This window comes from Typopeltis vanoorti, chromosome 4 (assembly GCF_054136105.1).
Source record: "Typopeltis vanoorti isolate ZY-2024b chromosome 4, IOZ_Tvanoo_1.0, whole genome shotgun sequence".
NCBI lineage: Eukaryota > Metazoa > Arthropoda > Arachnida > Uropygi > Thelyphonidae > Typopeltis > Typopeltis vanoorti.
Window position 1 is genome coordinate 128,186,062 of NC_143552.1, and position 21,334 is coordinate 128,207,395.

The 21,334-nt window shown below is 35.2% G+C and overlaps 1 protein-coding gene across 1 annotated transcript in view; it reads right to left on the minus strand.

Annotated features, from left to right (window-relative positions):
* Positions 1-1,841: 1,841 nt before the first annotated feature.
* Positions 1,842-21,334, minus strand: part of LOC150107667 (ATP-dependent DNA/RNA helicase DHX36-like) — a 63,382-nt gene continuing 43,889 nt past the window's right edge. The window contains exon 4 of the mRNA XM_090392163.1: positions 1,842-2,207. Coding sequence (XP_090248289.1) covers positions 1,842-2,207 — 366 coding nt within the window. The remainder of the gene's footprint in view (positions 2,208-21,334) is intronic.

Here is a 21,334-nt window from a genome sequence, read left to right on the forward strand (position 1 = left end):
AGTGTCGAATGCAAGATTCTATGAACATTGTCTTGGATATGTTGAGTCTTCAACTGGCTTCCCTAGCCAATGTTGTTGGTTCATCCTCGAACAATTGTCGTAATCCTTTGATACTGTTATGTGCTGTCCTTGAGCATCCTCTTCCCACCTCATCATGTATGGATCCAGTTCTTTTAAATTTGTTCACAAGTTCACGAATCACTTTGTGTGTAGGACCATTTCTTTGAAATTTGCTTGTAAATCTTTCTCCAAGTTCATTACATCACACTCCTTTGATACGGGATGTTATAACAAAGATGCATTCTTGTGTATTCATTATTAGGGTTCTGAAAGGAGCTGAAAATAAAATTATGAAATAATTAAAATTTTTTTTCATTTATAACACATATTAAACATGATAAACATCAATAAACAAGAGTTTTTAAAAAATTCATCCCATTTCAGTGAAATAGTTAATTCTGGGACATCCTGTGTATAGATATAGATAAATATAGATGATTAAATAAGAAAGTGGAATCTGTAGTATACTCAGGAATAAACATCAATCAACATGCAATAGTAAACACAATACATTTTTTGCAGATCATCAAGTAATTATACAAAAAATCAGAAAACAATCTACAGAGATTCATTCACTATTTATAGCAATTAACTAGTGAATACAATTTACAAAAATCTCGTTAAAGAAAACTAAAATTATGGCACTCTAGGGTAAATATTCCATATGAACTAAAACAGTAACTGAAAACCAAACTCACCAGAACAAGTAGCACATTTTCAATATTTGGATGTGACATAACAACATTTGATATAGATAATATAGACAATAAGTTACACCATTTTCAAGCAATCTATAAGATGAACAACAAAAGGCAAAACAAGGAAGGAAACACGAAATTTTATAAAATCACAGCAGTACCAACAATACTATATGGGTCAGAAAGTTGGATAGAGAGAAAAAAAGATGAAAGTAGAATACAAGCAGCTGAAATGATATTTCTTAGAACAGTTAAAAGCTGTACAAGAATGAATATAATATGAAATGATAAAATCAGGAAGGAATTTCAAATACAAGCAATAAATTATAAAATAAAAGAACACCAAACAAATTAGAGAGAACATATACAAAGAATGGAGAGAAGGCTACCAAAAATGTAATAGAATATATACCAAAGGGAAAAAGAGACATAGGAAGACCTAGAAAGAGAATGAAAACATAGTCCTTAGGATGCCAAAACAGGTTTTAGCCTACATCTTGAAAGAAGATAATGCAATATCACTGGATGAACCATGCTTCTGCTCCTCCTTTCCTTGGACTGATTCTGATTTTTGCTCTTCTGATCCAAAAACACCTGCTCTGAACAAAAACAATTCTAACTTGAATGAAAGCCTTCATTCCCTATTCCTTTGAAAACTCTATGTCACTTTAAACCATAGAGTTTAAAGTGACGTAGATTTTTCTTTTAAGACGCATGCAAAGTAAACAAGAAAAAATTTTCGGGGGGGGGGGGGGGGGAAGAGACCAAAACTCCAGATTCACACTCACGACAGCTGCAAAAAGATCATCGGGCAATATAAATTAGACTTTGAAATGGGAAAATGCAGAAAAATTATCTACTCCTCCACAAAGGGTAGCTGAGCCTTATTTGACAAAATATTTAATTATTTCTATAGTTATAACAATAATTAAATTCTCGTTATAATGTTCATTATAATGAGAACTTTAAAATTATAATGATAGCAATAGTATTATTCCTATCAAAATTAACAGTAGCTATTAAGAATTACTATGATAAACTACTATCATATCAAATTTTAAGAGTACTAAGAAAATGAAAACTTCAAATAAGTCCTACCTTTTGCATAGAAAAAATTGGTAACTTTTTTCTGAATTCGAGCATTTTTTCATATTCTGGATTACTAATTTTCATTTGTTGTTCTTTTTGTAGCTCAGCATCTAATTCAGGTATCTGTTTTAAATTATGATCTTTATAATCATAGTTCATGCAACCTTTCTCTAACAGAAAACTTTCATTTAAATGAAACATATATTCTTTTGAAAAACTGGTTCCAGTAATACTTGATTGATTATATTCCATTTCTGAATGATCTTTCAATTGTACAAAAGATTCGAATGAACCGTTTTTTATTCTCTGAAGAAGATTTTTGATTTCGTGTTCCTTATTATCATCCATAACTACACGTGTCTAAAAAGAACAATATCAAAGAAAATCAATTACGAAACAAAACTTTCAAGTTTTTCTGATTTCAAAACATTTTTTATAACCAATGAGAAAAATGGCATATTTGATTTTTGTAATAAATATTCCATGATGTCTACATGGCGTGCTATATGAAAAACAGTTTTAATTAAGACAGATGTGATGGATGTTCCCACATCTACACTGCAAGTCTTCTTGAATATAATCATGTGGCAGAGTAGTCACAGTTTATGTTTCATTGTCGGCAGCAAACCATGTAGAATATTAAAATGTATACCAATATTAGAAGACAACATTTTAGTATGGCATCTGCACTGCAACCTTAATTTATACTAGAGCTAGTTAGCGTTTTTTGTAAAGTGAAGACTACTTACTGTTGAAGCAGTAAGAGAAAGATATTGCACAAATCTATGTGAAGGCAGGTAAGTCTAAAAATGAGTAATCATGGATGTTCTTTATGGATCCTGAAATAATGCACAACTACCTGAAATTCATTTGGTGAGAAACTGACCACACTTTGAACAAAAACAGGTTCATGCTGTGGATTGGTCATAAAGTTTGACCAATGACATGCCAAACAAATGAAAATGTTTGTGATCGAAACAACAGATAGCAAACTCATATTACTGGGTTTTAGGAATACTTCACATAATTCAAGCACTTTATTAGATTCGTTTTTGTGTATTTTGTCTGTACACAGAATAACACCAATCTGAATGCATAGATTTTATTGAATGTAATATAAATTTGATATTCAGGATTTACAAAGTTTGTCAAACCATTGTAATTTGGATTTAAGCTGGACCACTGGCAAGAGCCAAAATGTTTTAAAATTACAGAAAGTAATAACTCCATACTAACTGAATGGAATTTAATAAAATTTGATATTGAGAAATGCTACTAATTTCCCTTTTTTCAAATCAGATCACCTGCAGGGACAAAAAAAGGGCAAAACAATACAAAGTAATAACAATGATTTAAAAGTTGAAAGTTTTTTCACTTGGTTATACTATAAATTAAAGATGCCAAGAAATTATATTATTGGCATAACCCTTTATCCACATGAAAGCAAAGAAAGTATGCATGTGAAGTCACTTCAAAACTGAGCTACTTTTATATAGAGGCTAATAACTTCACATCAATTGCCTCAGTATCCCATAATGCAATGCACATATTCTTACAGACATGTATAATACTATGCTTTATGGGAAGGGCCACTACCAGACCAATTTTGGCCTTTATTGAGGTCTCATTAGTGGCAGCCAGACCCAGAAGTGACACCAAGGTTGAAGTAATGCAAGTCATATTTCTATATATAAGTAGTCAAAAGGTGTCACACCTTATTACTAAAATACTCTGGATGAAAGATAGATGTTGAATGTTTTTTCACTTGGTTATACAATATATTAAAGATGCTAAGAAATTATATTCATAGTTTAATCCTTCTGACTTTATAACTTCTGTATTATATTACTTCAACCTTGTTATCACTTCTGGGTCCAGATCCTGCTGTTGAGACCTCAATAAAGGTTGAAAGCAGTCTAGGTAGTGGCCCTGCCCATAATGTATAGCATTATACATGTCCATAAGGATATGTACATTCCATTATGGGAAACAAGACAACTGATTTGAAATCTTTGGCTTCTATATACAAGTAGCACAGTCGTGAAGTGAAGTGACTTCACCAAGAAGAAGTGATTAAACCAAGAAAATAATTTCTTGACATCTTTTTTAATGATTTATCTGGATAAAACTTAAATTAAATTAGGATCTCTACTAAAATTTGTCAAGTTATTTGGGTGATTTAAACAAACATCTGGCCATAAGGTTAGATTTTGGTTTAAATCTGCCATTTTTAAGAGCAAAATATTTCAAAATGATAAAAATTATATGTTACAGTAAACTGCAAATGGCTCTAGGTTCACGTTGCAATAATGAATAGCATCCATGTGAATCCAATGAATGGCATCCAATTACATTATGCAAAATACACATTTTATGATTGCCACTGATCTGTTACTAAATTTATATGGCCTTTCTCACTGATCATATAACATGATTTCTGTCATCCTGTTATTATTATTATTATTATTCGTGACACCTCCAAAGAGTCCGAAGACCCATCACGGGAGGACACTTACCTATACAGCATTCCGTCTTCACTACTACACCAAACCTCTACTACTAATCACCTACATCAACGCCATCTACTTCCCACAACCACCACCACAGCTAGTATTTTTGTCTGTAAATTGCGCGTGTTCTAAAGGGCCGATTTGTCTGTATGCGGGATGAAAAACCCGAGTTTCCAAGAGAAAAAATAACCGATGTACATCAGTTATTTTTTCTCTCAGAAAATACATCATTGTCACACATTACAATACTGATTACTTAAGTTGTACATAATATTATTATTATTATTTGTCACCTGCAGGGAGTCCAAAGACTCATCGAGGGAGGGCATCCACAACTCTGCTTCCACCACTCACAATCCACCAACAGACCACAACTACACCAACGCCATCTACCACCGGCCACCACCAGTAGTATTTCCACAGACAATCACAAACATCCATGCCCATGGCAGGATTCAAACTCGCAGCCTCTTGACTGGAGAGCGGACACGCTAACCACTCGACCAGCCAGGCTGGCTGGCCAAGTGGTTAGCATGTCCCTTCAACATAGTGTAACAGCAACTGTTCCATACTAATAGGTTATTCATTACTAAGTCACTTAAGGAATTGACAACGTATATAAGAATATAAATAAAATTACACTTTAATAAATATTTCCGATATTTCGGCAACCTCACGTTGCCATCTTCAAAAGGAACTTACAAAAAAGACACGTGCATGTAGGCACTACAACACAGTAACTGAGAATGAAGTGAGGAAGCTATTGTTCTCCTAAAAGTCCTGATGGTGCCTGCTTGGGAGCACCATCAGGACTTTTGTTTTACATCAGAATTGATGTGAAATCATTTGCCTCTATATATAAGTAGCCCAGTTGTGAAGTGACTTCATATGCAAACTTTGTTTGCTTACACTTGAATAAAGGATGAAACCAAGAATATAAGTTCTGTTAAGACCTATTATGAATTGCATAGGCTGTCTGACCTATGAACTCTCAAACAACTGTCAAACTTCAAGTTTCTTTTGTTGTCATAAAGCAAACTTTATAAAAAAACACATAAATTACCAAATGGGATGATTTGAACAATATATTCTTAACATTTTTTTCTCCTAAGTCATCTATTTGGTATATGTTGATGATGCTTTTGTTGTATGGAACTCTTCCTTGTCCACAATTCATGAATTTCTTAAGAAAATTAATTCAGTAAACTCAAGAATTGAATTTACACTTGAAGAAGATAACAATTGTCTCCACTTTCTGGACGTTCTTATTCAGTATCAACCTAATGGTAGTCTACAGTTCTCAGTACACAGGAAACCAACTCATACTGGTAAATATATTAATGCTGCTTCTCATCATCACCCTTGTCAAAAATATGATGAGATTCAAACTTTAGTTCAACATGTGCATAAGCTGTATTCTATTGATTCTCTTTTAAAGAATGAACAGAATGACAAGCTTCTACATCTCAATTATCCAGATTCCTTGCTCTAGTGGGTTATCTTATTTCAGACAAACAGGGAGATCTGCTTTTATTCGGCTAGAAGAATAAATCTTATATTCAATACCTTGAGGCTGAACTCGCAGAGCATGCTATCACCACTAGATACAGTTCATTGGAAAAAAATGAGTCCTTCAAAAGTTGGTTCCTCATGAATGGCTTTATAAAAAAAGGTGTGAAACTTTACTTCACTCTCCTAACTTAAACAGATCCAATGGTCGGTCTACATCTATCCCCTTTGTGGGAGATAGTACTTTTTAAATCAGCTAATCTTTCCTAACTTTATTTTAACTAATTGTATAATTTTGTTAATAAGTTAGGAAATTTAATGATCTTTTTTTAGTTATCTTACATTAGCTACTTAGGTGGCATCTTTTTGGAATTATCTGTTAATGTTTGATTACCATTAAGCATTCTTGTACAGAAGATGCCTTTGACACTTAGACAAAAATTTTACGTTAATAAAAGAATATATTATGTGAGTTTCATTCCGGTATTATAATTTATTTAAAGTTACCAACTTGTGATGTGGCAATCTATCAGAAGCCTTTGCAAAATCTAAGTTATACTACTGTATATGCATCTCCTTTGTCCAATACATTTGTCACCTTATTATAGTATATAAGCAAGTTTAAAACACTACTCCATTTAACAAACCCATGCTGACAAGCACAAAGAATATCATTCTTATCAACACTTTTGTATCCGGTCTCTCACCAACCCTCCAATACCTTGACTGCAAAGCCAGATATACATTCCCTTAAGACAAAAATGATATGTCATCAAGTCCTATTGCTTTATTAGTTGACGAAAGAAGAAGAAGAATGATGTACACCACCCACTATTTGGCCAGATTCCAGTGCCCCAAAGACTAAGATCTCGACATAGCTTTCTAGCAATTGTTGAACCACCCAAAAACCCTCAAGACACAAGGCTTCAACAATGGTTATACACTGTACCCTGAGAATAAAACTGGTATTCCAATAGCCAAACATCTTCCACCTAGTGCCCACTTGGACTGGAACACCAGGAAAAGCCTCAACAGACTACGAATGATAGAATGTCACAATCAATCATCAAATGGAGCTTCTTCAATGGACCTGATAACTGTGAGTGTGGGACAACCCAGTCCATGGAACACCTTTCCTGTCCCCCACTTCAATCACCTTGCACCAAAGAGGACCTTCTTACATCTTGCACAGAAAGAGCAGTCAATTGTGCAAGGTACTAGAGGAACACTTCAAGGGAGGTCCGTCCTAGGAAACACAAAGTCTATCATACCACTTAAACTCATTAACCGTTCTCGCTCTCACCACTCTATCAGGCAATATCAATAATAAATAGAGGGAAATCACAGAGAATTGAGAAGAAATGGAATACTGAAACTTTCATAAATAAAGAGACTATTAAATTATATAATTCCACATACGTTCCCTTCTCTTAGATACTCCTGCATGTCTATTCATTTTCCAAGTCAAAACCATATGGTCACTCTCTCCAACTGGTGTGAGAGATGTTATCTCAGTTATTATCAGCTCTTCTTATGCTATAAACAAATCCAAAACTCTTGAACCTCTTGCTCCCTCTGTTACATGTTGCCGAAGACATTTGTTCCTCAAGAATTCTTGAAATTCCATTCCCTTATTGCTACATGCATCTTTGTCTCCCCAATTTATACAGCTGTAGTTAAAATCTCCCATAACAATCATTCTTCTTGCACTTGCCAAGCTCAACTGTCTCAACATCTCCTGGTCCCCACTCTCTGTGTTCTTAAGTCTGCAGCAACACCCCACTAAACATCCTGTCTGGCCCACCTCCACCCCACACGCTTTCAAAATCATTAGTGTCACAGCCTTCCAAAGCCTCCACTCTTAGAGGACATAGGTCAGGGGTGTTCAACCTGTCGATCACGGAGCGATTTTTGGTCGATCTCTTGTATACTCCTCCTTACAAATTTAATTAAAACTGAAAACATAATATTTTATTTATCATTATTTTGTATTATTTTTAATTCGCTTTAAGTGTATTGCTATTGTTTATTTATTTTTTGTTAAAATTGTCAAATCAGTAATTTTCCTATAAGTCCAGGTAAATGAATTCATTTGGATTAGTGTTTTATAAAATTATTTGTTTTATAAAATTATAAAACAAATAAGAAACTTTAAAGCACCGAGTATAGATGGAATAACAGAGGATCTTATCAAGAATGCTGGGAAACCATTATGGGGAAAAATTTGACAATTAATAATTGAAATATGGAATGAAGAAGTTGTAGTAATTATACAGGAGTCACATTGCTAAATGTAAGATATAAAATTTTATCAAGTTTAATGAATAGTGGATTAGAACCATATACTGAAGAAATTTTAGGGGATTAACAATTTGGTTTTAAACCAAAGAAATCTACCACCGATAATATATTTATGTTAAGGAATATACATGAAAAATGTATGGAATATAATATAGAATTATGTAATTCATACATTGATTTTAAACAGGCTTCTGATAAAATAAACAGACAAAAAATTATTAATAGTCTTAAAAGATTGTTGTGGATATCCCACAAAAATTGGTTTAGAATGATTGAAATAACACTAGAAGGATCTAATGCAAGGGTTAAAATACAAGGTGAGTTAACAGAAGCATTCAAAATAAGTTCTGGAGTGAGACAAAGAGATGCGCTGTCTGCAAGTTTGTTTAATCTGACACTCAGTAGCAGCTTGTACATAAGCACTGCAACACTGCAGCAAACCCCCCCCCCCTCCCAAGGAAAAAATGTAAAAATTAAATTTTGTTTGCATTTATAAATAATGACAATGCTTACAACATTATATAAATGCAATACATGTTAAAGGTTACAACTTATGTTTCAACATTGATTGAATAGTTAATAATTGGAATTGTTCGGTTAACATGTTAGATTATGAAACAAATGCACTGCGATCTAACGTAGTGTTGGAATTATCATGTTCGGCCAATTGCAGCTCAACTCACCGATATTCATTTGCACTTGTCATTGCAAGTACCAAGTGAATCTGACACTGCTCGTTTGAGCAGTGTCGCTACAGATAAAGTGTATGCTTGCGTGCGTTATTTCTGTGAGACATGAAACTTTTATTATTGGTGTGTATTCGTGGTGAGAGTGAACTATTTTTTGTAAATGTTATTTTATTCTGTTAAAATAATATATGATTTATTTATTAAAGATACAAGGCTGAATTATGATGAGTGTCACTGTTGAAAATATGAAAAGAATTATATTTTTTCAATTATTGTTACACGAAACAAATGCACTGCGATCTCACGCAGTGTCAGAATTATCGGGTTCGGCCAATTGCAGCTAGACTTGCCGATATTCATTTGCACTTGTCATTGCACGCAACAAGTGAATCTGACACTGCTCGTTTGAGCAGTGTCACTACAGATAAATTGTATGCATGTGCGCGTTATTTCTGTGAGATATAAAACTTTTATTATTAGTGTGTGTTCGTGGTGAAGGTGAAATATTTTTAATAAAGCAATTTTTTAATATGTAAATTTATTTATTAATAAATTGGTTACTGATTGGAAAAATAATATATTTTTTTTTATTTTGTATATGCAGCACCCCCACTTAAAATTTCCACCGGCCGCCACTGCTGACACTTGAATATATAATAAGAAGACTCAATATAAGAGACTATATTAATAATAAATCTGTACAGATTTGTCCATTTGCAGATGATATTGCAATAATTAGTCATACCAAAAAAGTGTTAGATTATGTTGATTTCGAAGAAGTTGGTTTAACATATTAATGAACAAAAACTAAATATATGCAATATGGAAAAAATGGAAATAGAATATCCTCTAAATATAGTATAGATGGCTATAATTTTAAATCAGTAAATCAATTTAAATATTTAAGATCCCTAATAACAATAACAAATAACACAGCAGAAGAAATAAATAATAGCTGGAAATAAATGCTATCACATGCATTTATTTGAAATTTACCACATGCACTTGAAAATAAAGGATTATTGGGTAGTAAAGTTGTAAATAAGAATTTTAAACTAAAAATTTAAAAATTGATTATTAGACCAGTAATAACATATGGATGTGAATCATGGACCCCAAAAAGAAGAGAATAGGTTAAGGATTTTTGAAAGGAAAATAATGAGAAAAATTTATGGACCAATTAAAGAAAAGAATGACAATTCGAGAATAAGAACAAATAGTGAAATTAATGAATTAATGGAAAAGATATTGTTAGATTTATTAAGGCACAAAGAATAGCATGGATAGGCCACTTAAAAAGGATGGAAAAAAGTAGAGGAGTTAAAAATATATATATAAATGGAAAATAATTGGACAAAGAAGAAGAGAAAGACCTAAAATGAGATGGTTAGATGAGGAATTCTTAAACTAAGAATTGGAAAAGTACTTCATTGAACAGAGTAGAATGGAAAAATATTGTGAAGCAAGCCAAAACCTATAAAAGGGTTGTAAATCAGAAGAAGAAGAAAATTAATTTTTTTTTTTTTGTTAGGAAAATACTGACCATTTTTTCTTATCTTACACTAGTAAGTGGCACTTTATTGAATTTTTGTTATTGTTTAATTGCTATTCCATTTTTGTACTGAAGATGTGTTGGATTTGGTCATCTCATCAGAAGATGAAGTGTCAAATCACTCACCAATTGGTGAGAGTGACCATGAGGTGATTACCTGGGTGGTTGCCAGCAGTGTGAGGACCTCTGTAAGAAAAGGGTATATGTGGAAGTACAAAGATGGGGGGGGGGGATTATGAAGCACTCAGGAGTAGCTAGCTGGAATTAGCTGTTATGAGGAGTTAGCTGGAAAAGAGATCAATACAGCTTGGGGTATTTTCAAAAACAATCTAGTAGATGCAATGTCTAAACGTATTCCAAAGGTGAGAAGGTTAAATAAAGTAGGTTTGAAATGGATGAATAAAGAGATTAAGCATGCGATACAGAGAAAAGGGGCATTATGGAGGTAGCATAAGAGAAGTGGAAATAACCAATTCTATGAGAACTACAAAGAACAGGCAAGGTGGGTGACTTGGTTGGTGAAGGGTAGCTAAAGAGAAGCATGAGCAGCATTTAGCTAATGAAACCAAAAAGAATCCTAAGGAGTTCTTTCGATATGTAGCCAGCAAAAAAAAGATTATGGAAGGATCACTTTGATTGGATAAAATGGTATAAAGACAGCTGTTGCAGAAGGTGTGGTTGAGATACTTAATGAGGTTCATAAAGGTCTTTCAATCTTGTGAATGTGACTTCATGGAGAGATTGAGAGCAGTTGATGATGGGGGAAGAGAGACTGACTGTAAGTGAGCAAGAGGTGTATGGGGAGTTGACAAAACTAGATGTTAATAAGGCTGTGGGACTTGATAATATATCACCACGTATTCTGAAGGAATGTGGCAGGGAGTTGACACCGGCCTTGACATATTTTTTTTAATACAAGTCTTGCACTGGGTCAAATTCCTAAGGAGTGGAAGGAGGGCAAGATTGTGCCACTACATAAAGGAGGTGATAGAACTCAAGCATCACACTATAGGCCTATTTGTGTGTCAGGTGTTGTAGTTAAGTTGTTGGAGAAGCTTGTGGGAACTAGGATCCAGAAATGGGTTGACAACAATGGTATTATCTTTGATGGAGATAGCATGGATTTACTAAAGGGAGGTCATGTTTTAGTAATCTACTTACTTATTACAATAAGGTGACTGCTTCCATGGACAGAGGAGAAGGATACACAGTAATATACTTAGATTTCACAAAGGCTTTTGATAGATTACCGCATTGATAGTCAAACTAGAGTGGATGGGATTGGATATTAGATTGGTGCATTGGATTGGAGACTGGCTATCTGATAGGTATCAACAAGTTGTGTATGGGGGGAGCGATATCCAGGAAAAGGAAAGTTACTAGTGGTGTGCCTCAGAGGTCTGTTTTAGGGCCATTGCTGTTTAACTTGTATATTAATGATATTGGTGAAGATTTGGATATTCAGTTCTTTACAGATGAAGAGTGGAGAAGATGTTGTGGCCTTACAAGAAGACTTGAATAAATTGAGTAATTGGGCACGGAATGGGAATGTGAGTTGCAAATGTAAGGTTTTCAAATTTGGAAAACAAAAATGGGATGCAGAATTTATGCTTGGTGAAGATATATTGTCGGAGGTGGAAGAAATAAGAGAATCTAGGGGTGATAGCGGATAAGGATCTGAAATTTAGGGGACACATAGCCAAAATTGTGAAGATAACACAAAGGCTTCTGGGAATGATGCAGAGGACACTGACTTGTAGAAGTAGGGAGATTCTTGTTCCATTATATAAGACTTTAATTAAGCCACATCGACTATTGTTCCCAGATTTGGTCACCTAGTTTTCAGAAGGATGAAGAGATGTTGGAAAGAGTCCAGAGGCGACTGACTAAGGTAGTTTCTAACCTCTGGAATGTCGAGTATGAGAAAAGATTGAGAAGATGCAACTTGCAGAGTCTGGTGGACAGGAGGAAGAGGGGAGATATGATAAAGTCATTAAGGCATTGTTATAGGATCAATGCTGGAGAGGTTCTACAGAAAATAGTGTGAGATCAGGGGAGAACCAGAGGTCATCCCTGGAAAGTGCATAAAGAGGGTGTGAGTAGGGCAGTGAGAAGCAAGTTTTTTTTCATGCAGAGTTGTGAATGATTGGAATGCCTTGCCTGAGAGTGTGGTGTCTGCAGAGAATTCGAGTGTGTTTAAAGCATGGTATGATGAGCTGTGTATGATAGAAGGACCTCCTAGATGAGTCTTTGACTCCATGGGGTCTTGGGTAATAATAATAATAAGATGCCTGTAAAACAGTGGTGTTCGATTTTTTTTTACTACGTGAGCTACTTTTCTATAAAAAGTCATTTGTCGATCTACTCTCTTATATAGATAACGTTCCCCCAACCTGATATCTGATTATGCACAAATAAACAACTAAAAATAAACAACTAAAAAAAATACACAACTAAATACTTTATTTGTGTATTGAAAAATTTATTTATCACTTTTAATTATTTTAATACGACAAATATTGTAAAACAAGAAAAAATATATATATATTGGAATAAAATATTTATTTCTCTATTTTGGAAAACCAAAGTTAGAAAAAACAATAGAAAATATATTGATTAGAAACTCACAAGTTACAGGAAATGCTGGTTGATTAAAAAAAAAAAAAAAAAGTTAACGTGAAATTTGGCATTGTTTGGACCTCGCAATATTTTCATAGTCAAGTTGATATGAAGAAGTGGCAAATCGCAGACAATCATCCAAATGATCATTTGTAATTTGGTTTCTTAATTAATTTATTATGACGGTCATATTTGAAAAAGTGAATTCTGACAAGTATGTCGATCCGAAACACGATAGAATTTTTCACGCAATATCAGTTAATATTGGGATTTTGTCATGTGTATACTTCCATATTACTTCATTGTTTATTGATTTTAAATGTAAACTATTCTGAATGTTTATTATCTCAAGTTCTACTTCAGCTTGGTTTATATCAAACAGCCCACTAATTTTATTTCAAATTTCTGTGATGTTCAAGTTTTCTTGAAATGGATTATTCATAAAAGATGCAATCATTTCAGTTTTATTAAAATCTTTAAATCTTAAATTTATTTCTTCCTCAACTTATTTTATTTCAGGAATAAATTATTTTAAATCATAGCGAAGCATTTCTTGATTTTGTTCAAATTTTAATAAATATAGGAGATGTCTAAATTGGCAGTCATTTATATTTTTCTTTAATAAAAATAAGTATTGTTGGAAATTTTTTATTGAACTTAACATGTCAATTAAATTTTTATCTCTACCTTGTAACTCTAAATTTAAATTGCTTAATTTCATACAGAAATCTACTAAAAATTATAAGTGTAACAACTATCTTTTATCACTCAATTGTGAATTATATTGTTAATTAATACAAGAAATCTTTCTAAAAATTGACTTCTGCTGAGCCATCAAACTTTATTGTACAACAAAGTTCCATATCATCATCTGCCTGTAATTTAAATAACCGCTATTACAGGGCTTTTCCTCGAACAGAATTTACAATTTTAAATGTAATATCCAAAACATCTTTTGTGTTTAATCTTTTACTACACAGTACTTGTTGGTGAATAATACAGTGGTACGTTAAAAAATCTGGATATTTGTCATCGTTTTTACACGATGAAATGAAGCCTGATTTATTACCTATCACTGCAGTAGCACCATCAGTAGTAATAGACACAAGTTTAAAAAGCGGAAGTTTGTGTTGTTTCACAAATTCATCAAATGGTGAAAAAATGTCTTCTCCCCTAGTCCTTCCCAATAATGCTATAATTTTCAAAAGTTCTTCTTTACTTGAATAATCTTGAAATACCATGCGAATAAATACCATTAACTGAACAATCTCAGTGAAGTCGTTTGATTCATCAAATTGTAATGAAAACGCAACACACTGGTGAATGTCTGACATTAACCTGGACTGGAAACTTTTCTCCAGCAAGGGACTCTTCCTTTCGGCAATTTGAAACCTTGTCTGCGGCCTAAAAGTAGTCTCTCTATAGCGACATCTCGAACCGAGAAGCTCCTTTCTGGAAGCGGGAAACTCCTCTCTCAAGCAACGTGGATCCAGACAGTCTCTCTAACTGCGACTCTGGACTGGGCGGCCTCCTCTCTGACAACAATTCTGGAACTGAGACCCCTTCTGCTTGCTTCAGACTCTTTTTATTAGGCCTCCTCTGAGACCTCGCATGAAGTTTGGCAACTCCCCAAAGAATCGGTATGAGTCTTTCATCTTAAGTTTCAAGTTCTGTACACCTTTTGTTCTCCTCCGCTTTCTTTTGATTGTAAGCTGCCAGCCATCGGAAAGTTGTTTGAACTCTTTCTGACTGACTTCGGAGATGTTTACACTTAGAGCCTGCAAGCCTTTCTCATACATACAAGTTTCAATAACAATCTTTCTAATGCCGCCATGTACAGCTTCGGCGACAAAAACATTGCCTTTGTTTTTAACACTCTAACATATTCTTATTAAAGCAGTACATACAGTTAGCTTCAAAAGAGTTATTTACAAAAACATCTAATACAAACTATACCGAGACTAACAAAGTTTATTTTTTTACAATATTCACATGGGACTTAACCAAAGTAAAAAATCGATGTAATGTGCTTTGGAATTAATGTTTAATCTACAATCGAGTTTTTACACTTTGCTTATAATTGTATTCACTCGGCTCGCTGTTTGACTTCCACTGATCCAAATTAATTCATACTCAGATTTATAAGAAAATTACTGATTTGACAATTTTAACGAAAATAAATAAACAATAGCAATACACTTAAAGCGAATTAAAAATAATACAAAATAATGATAAATAAAATATTATGTTTTCAGTTTTAATTAAATTTGTAAGTAAAGAGGAATCTCAAGAAACACAAGAGATCGACCAAAAATCGCTTCGCGATCGACGGGTTCAACACCCCCGCTGTAAAACATAGGCAAACGTTTTACTAATAAACATCAAGTTTTTTCCCAGGTGAATTTTTCTGTCTTTTAAAGTTTATTCTTCATATTCCTATTCACGGGATTCCAATCTTGAAACACAGAAACCCAATTAGTGATACTTTGGCAGGGCTTGACAAATTATGCAAAACTCTATTCAGCATGTAAATACTTGCACAAGATCCATCCCTCACATACCCTTCTTTTAAAATAATGTCCAAGTAAGGGACATGTAATTAAAATAATTAAGAAAGTTAAAATTATTTTGTTCAGGATTTTTTTTTTTATTATTAAATAAGAAAAATTCTCTTTCATTCAGTCTTTAGAACATGTAAAATCTGCTAATCACATACAAATAGAGAAGTGTATTTGTTAAGCCCTTCAGCATATCATATGTATTGTAATGCAACAACTTGTCTCTTTGTGTGTGTACTCTAGATCAGTGCTCTCCAAACCACAGCCTGCAGGCCGGATGCAGCCCATGGTGCTATTTTGTGCAGCCAGCCTGTGGGTTTTGATTTTCACAGGCAAAAAAATAAAATAACAATTTGAAATGAATCTATATTAGATATTTTAATTCTATCACTAATCAATAATCTCGATGTTGGTAATTTTATTTGCTGTTTTTACATCACTATATACCCACGTGTTTTACAAATATTAGGTATGTCAAAAAGTGTTCTTGCACTGTTTTGTTCCAACGTATGTAATATATGTACTGCATTTATTATTCTGGATGCGGCCCTTGGATAAATGTTTTTTTTTTAATGCAGCCCTTGGATTACCTAAGATTGGGCAGCCCTGCTCTAGATGATTACCTTAGAGATAATTGTTGGAAGTTTTTCCACTTGCTATACTATAAATTAAAGATACCAAGAAATTATATACTTAACTATATACGAAATATGCAAAATTATATAACACATTTCACTACTCATTTCAAAAATTCTGTAATGTACAAAGATACAATATCTCAAGAATATCTAAAATCTAAACTCTCAGTTAGGTCCTATTTTTTCTGATGAAGAAAAATAATGATAATCTAGTTGAATAACTTCCAAAACTCTTGTCATTCTTCTTATTCTTTTGGCCAGCCTAGTTGGCCAAATGGTTAGCATATCCACTCTCTATGTTTGTGATTGTCTTTAAGTGGGAGATGAATTTCATCACTCAGTGTAGGACCATAGCCCTGCTTACTGGAGGCCTAAAGTGGCTTGAAAAAGTTCCAGGTTTTCTCTATAGCAGAGTTTCTAGACTATGTAAAAAATAAATATAAATAAAATAAAAAAGTATAAAATTAATTTTAAAAACTAGGGGAAAAAAACCCTTTGTTCACCCCAAATATGAATGTACTAGAGGTTTAGAAAAAACGTTTCATGAGTGGGAGCTACATAATCACAAAATATAAAAAATAAAAAATTAAAAACTTAAAAAAAAATAATAATAATTCACATAAAGAATTCCTTCCATTTGTTCTTACTTTTAATACCATCCTGGTTTGCATTAAAAATAGATTTTCCTTTCTTGGAATAACAATAATTTCAAACTTCTCTGAAAGTTAATCAAGTAGGCAATTATATTTTATAACTGCTGCACTTTACACATACTTAGTCTGATTTCACTGTTATTAAAGGTGTATTTAAATCATTTTTTTTTTAAGTATATAATATATTTAAGAATTCCCAATGAATTAACTAAACATATAGATCTAATATTGTAACCTAGCCACTGGGGAGGGCAAATTAGTCTTCTCAGTGCGGTCCTAAGTCCAGATAAATGGAGTGCTGGCATCAGGAAGGACATCCGGCCATAAAAAAAACCATGCCAAAACCAAGGATGAAATGTTGAATAACAGAGAAAGGATCACGGCTACGGCGTCCCCCGTAAGCGCACAGTTCTGGCACCCGAGGACTGTGAGAAGTGGGATAGGGCTACTGAACCAAGGACAGGTTTGGCTAAAGAAGCGAGTCCAACAGAAAGAGAGTGTGTGTAAAGTAAGAATCGGGTCACTGAATGATGTGGGTACGATGAATGAGAAGAGCAGGGAGATAGTGGACATGATGAGAAGAAGGAAGCTGAAGATCTTGTGCATGCAGGAGACAAGGTGGAAGGGCAATAAAGCAAAGGAGCTGGCGGAGGGATATAAATAAACTGTTTTATAGTGGTGTGAATGAGAAGGGAAGAAACGGAGTTGGAATTATCATCGATAAGGAGCTGAAGGTGGAGTCTGTGAGGTGTGCCAGAAGAATGATCGGATTATGAGCGTTAAGCTTGAGATGGGAGGAAGTGTGGCTACTATAGTGTGTGGCTACGCCCCACAAGTAGGTTGTGATGAAGAGGAGAAAGAGACATTCAGGAGAGAACTTGACCAAGTAGTAATGGGAATCCCTGATGGTGAGAGAGCGATCATCGGAGCAGATCTGAATGGGCATGGAGGAAGGTGACAAAGCGGTGAAGAAAGGGTACATGGGGGTTGGAGTAGTGGTGAAAGAAATGAAGAAGGTAAAAGAATCATAGAATATGCTGTGGCCTTTGATCTGGCTATAGCTAACATGTGGTTCAAGAAGAGAGTTGGGCATCTGATAACCTATAAGAGCAGAGATAGAATGAGTCAGATTGACTATATTATGTGCCATAGGAAACATCTGAAGGAGGTGAAAAACTGTAAAGTGATTAATGGAGAAAGTGTAGCGGCACAGCACAGGTTGGTTGTGGTAGACTGTGATATAAAAGGGGAAAAGAAAAATAGACAGAAGTGGCAGATACAGAGGAAAATAAAGTGGTGGAAATTGGAAGAGGAAGGCCCAAGGAATAAGTTTAAAAAGGTATTGAAAGAAATGAAGTTACCAGAGGATGTGGAAGAATGGTGGGACATTAATAGTCGGAATATTAGAAAAATTGGAGAAGAGGTGCTTGGTATAACATCAGGAAAGGGACCGCCTGAGGATAAGGAGGCATGGTGGTGGAATGAGGAGGTGCAGTTGGAGATCAAGGAAAAGAAAGAAGCAAAGAAAAAATGGGACATGACTGGAACTAGAGCCGACAAGGAGGCATATAGATTAGCGAAGAAAAATGCAAAGAGAGCTGTGGCAAGGGTGAAAGCGAGGGCATTCATAAACCTCATCAATGATGAGGTTTATGAAGAACTGGAGAGAACTGGTGAAGCTCAGTTGTTGAGAATAGCGAAAGCCAGAGATAAGGCCTCAAAAGACATAACATCAGTCAAGCAGATAAAGGATGCCTCAGGAGTAGTATTACAAGAGGACAACAAAATTAGAAGAAGATGGAAAGAATATTTCTGTAAACTACTAAATGAGGAGAATCCGAGAGAGAGAGAGAGAGGTGTGAGGATGCAGAGGCAAACGAGAGACCAGTGCAAAACATAAGTAGAGAGGAAGTGGATTGGGTACTAAGAAAAATGAAGAATGGAAAAGGTGTGGGGGCAGACCAGATACCTGGGGAAGTGTGGAAAAGTTTGGGCAGTGAGGGCGTGGATATGTTATGGGATCTGATGAGGAAAATAGCCCAACAGGAAAAGATACCAGAGGAATGGAGGAAAAGTATTCTCGTCCCAATCTACAAAGGAAGAGGAGATGTTCAAGACTGTGGCAACTATAGAGGGATCAAGCTGATGTCACACACATTGAAGATATGGGAAAGAGTAATTGAAGGAAGGATACGGCAGGAAACGAAAATTGGTGAGGAGCAGTTTGGATTTATGCCAGGAAGAGGGACAATGGATGCGATATTTGCGCTAAGGCGATTGATGGAGAAATATAGAGAGATGCAAGTGGATCTGCACATGGAGTTTATAGACCTGGAGAAGGCATATAACAGAGTGGCCAGGCAGGAGGTTTGGAGGTGTATGAGGAAGAAGGGGGTGGGGTGTCAGAGAAGTACGTGAGGTTGGTGAAGGAGATGTATGAGGGAACAGAAACTCAGGTCAGGTCCGGTGTCGGCATGACAGAAGGGGTCCCCATTGTCGTAGGGCTCCACCAAGGGTCAGCTCTGAGCCCCTACCTCTTTGACCTGGTCATGGATGTACTAGTGGAGGATGTCAAGAAGGAGGCACCATGGAGCATGCTGTTTGCCGACGACATTGTTCTATGCGAATCATCCCGAGAGAAGCTTGAAATACCCTAGAAGAGTGGAGAAAGGCAGAGGAGAGAGGAATGAGAATTAACCGGGTGAAGACTGAATATATGTCAACGGGGAGTGACAAGGATATGGCCATACGACTCCAGGGTGAAAGGCTAATTTCAGGGAAGAAATTCAAGTACCTTGGGTCAGTTGTCGAGAGGAACGGTGACTTGGATGAGGAAATACAGCACCGAATAACATGTGGTTGGATGAATTGGAGGAAGATGAGCAGGGGTCCTGTGCGACAAGGGCATGAGTTGTAAGAGGAAAGCTGTATAAGATGGTGGTGAGGCCGGCGATGCTCCATGGTGCGGAGACGTGGCCTATAACAAAGGCACAGGAGAGGAAGATGGAGGTAGCAGAGATGCGGATGTTGAGATGGATGAGTGGTGTGACAAAGAAGGACAGGATAAGGAATGACTACATCACAGGGACGGTTAAGGTGGGACCAATTGGCAAGAAGATACAGGAAAGTAGGCTGAGGTGGTTCGGACATGTAGAGAGGAAGGGTGAGGAGTATGTTGGTAAACGAGTGGAGTATATGGAGTTGGAGGGAAGGAGGAAAAAAGGCAGGCCCAAGCTCAGGTGGAGGGATAAGGTGACAGAGGATCTTAAGGAGAAAGGATGGAGTCCGAAGGACGTCCTGGACCAGAGAACTTGGAAGAGGAAGGTTAAAGATCGGTGTGCCGACCCCGTTTAACATGGGATAAGGCATAGTGAAAGAAGATAGATCTAATATTATAATCAAGTATTCCTCTCACACAAAGTATTACTCATATAGCCAATTCCATACTTGACCTCACATTATCTGGTATTATAAAAATTATCTTGATGCATTTTGTGGTTTTAATTTGCCATATACTTGGTGTTGAACTATGGCTTACAGTCTTATGATCCAAACATTTATTTCCCATCCCTTCCTAAACCATCAAAACTTGGTTTTCAATGAAATGTGAAAGGTTCTCCAAGATAAAAATAAAGCACATCACACTCTGCTTTTATTCAACTTTTTATCTTTCTTTTCTGGGTTGCAGTAAAACTCAACAGCTGCAAACAAATCATCAACACACTGAAAACTAATTTTGAAACGATTAAAAAACAATAAATATGAATTATGACCATATGAAAAATGAAAATCGCAGTCCTTCAAGGGTGCAGAACATAACACTGGTCCAAACCTCTGTCTACTTTTTTTTTTTTTTTTGATAGTCTGGATGGTTCAACATCACTGTGTGCAGTGATGCAGTTGGTGCAGAGAAAGCCAAATCTTCCAGTGCAGTATGGATTCAGAAGAATCTTGTCCAGTCTGCATACCAAAAGGTTTTCTATTATTGATGGAATTTCTCTAACTGTTCTGGAGGTTTTTACTATTGATAACTGTTTAATCCCACTTTTATATTCTCCTATTCTACTACAGCTTCAAAATTAGTTGATACCTAGTCTTAAGAAGAGTGAAATCTTTATTATCAAATCATCATCATCATCATCATCAAATTGCTAACATGTATCCTCAAGGGGTGTACAGGATATGATAGTACTACATGAAAAACTTACATCATTACTAACTTCCTCTCTACAATTTTCCTCCAAAACAATCTGTTACCTGTCAAGACTCCGACATTATCAGATCTTATTTTTCTGTCTTCTAAGGCACTTTTTATCAATCCACCTATATCCTGGTCTTCCTCTGGGTCATTTTCCTGCCAACCTGGCAGTGAACACTTGTTTTGCTAATCTTTCCTCTTCCATTCTGTTCAAGTGACCATACCACCTGAGATTAGCTCTGCTAACACATTCCTGGATG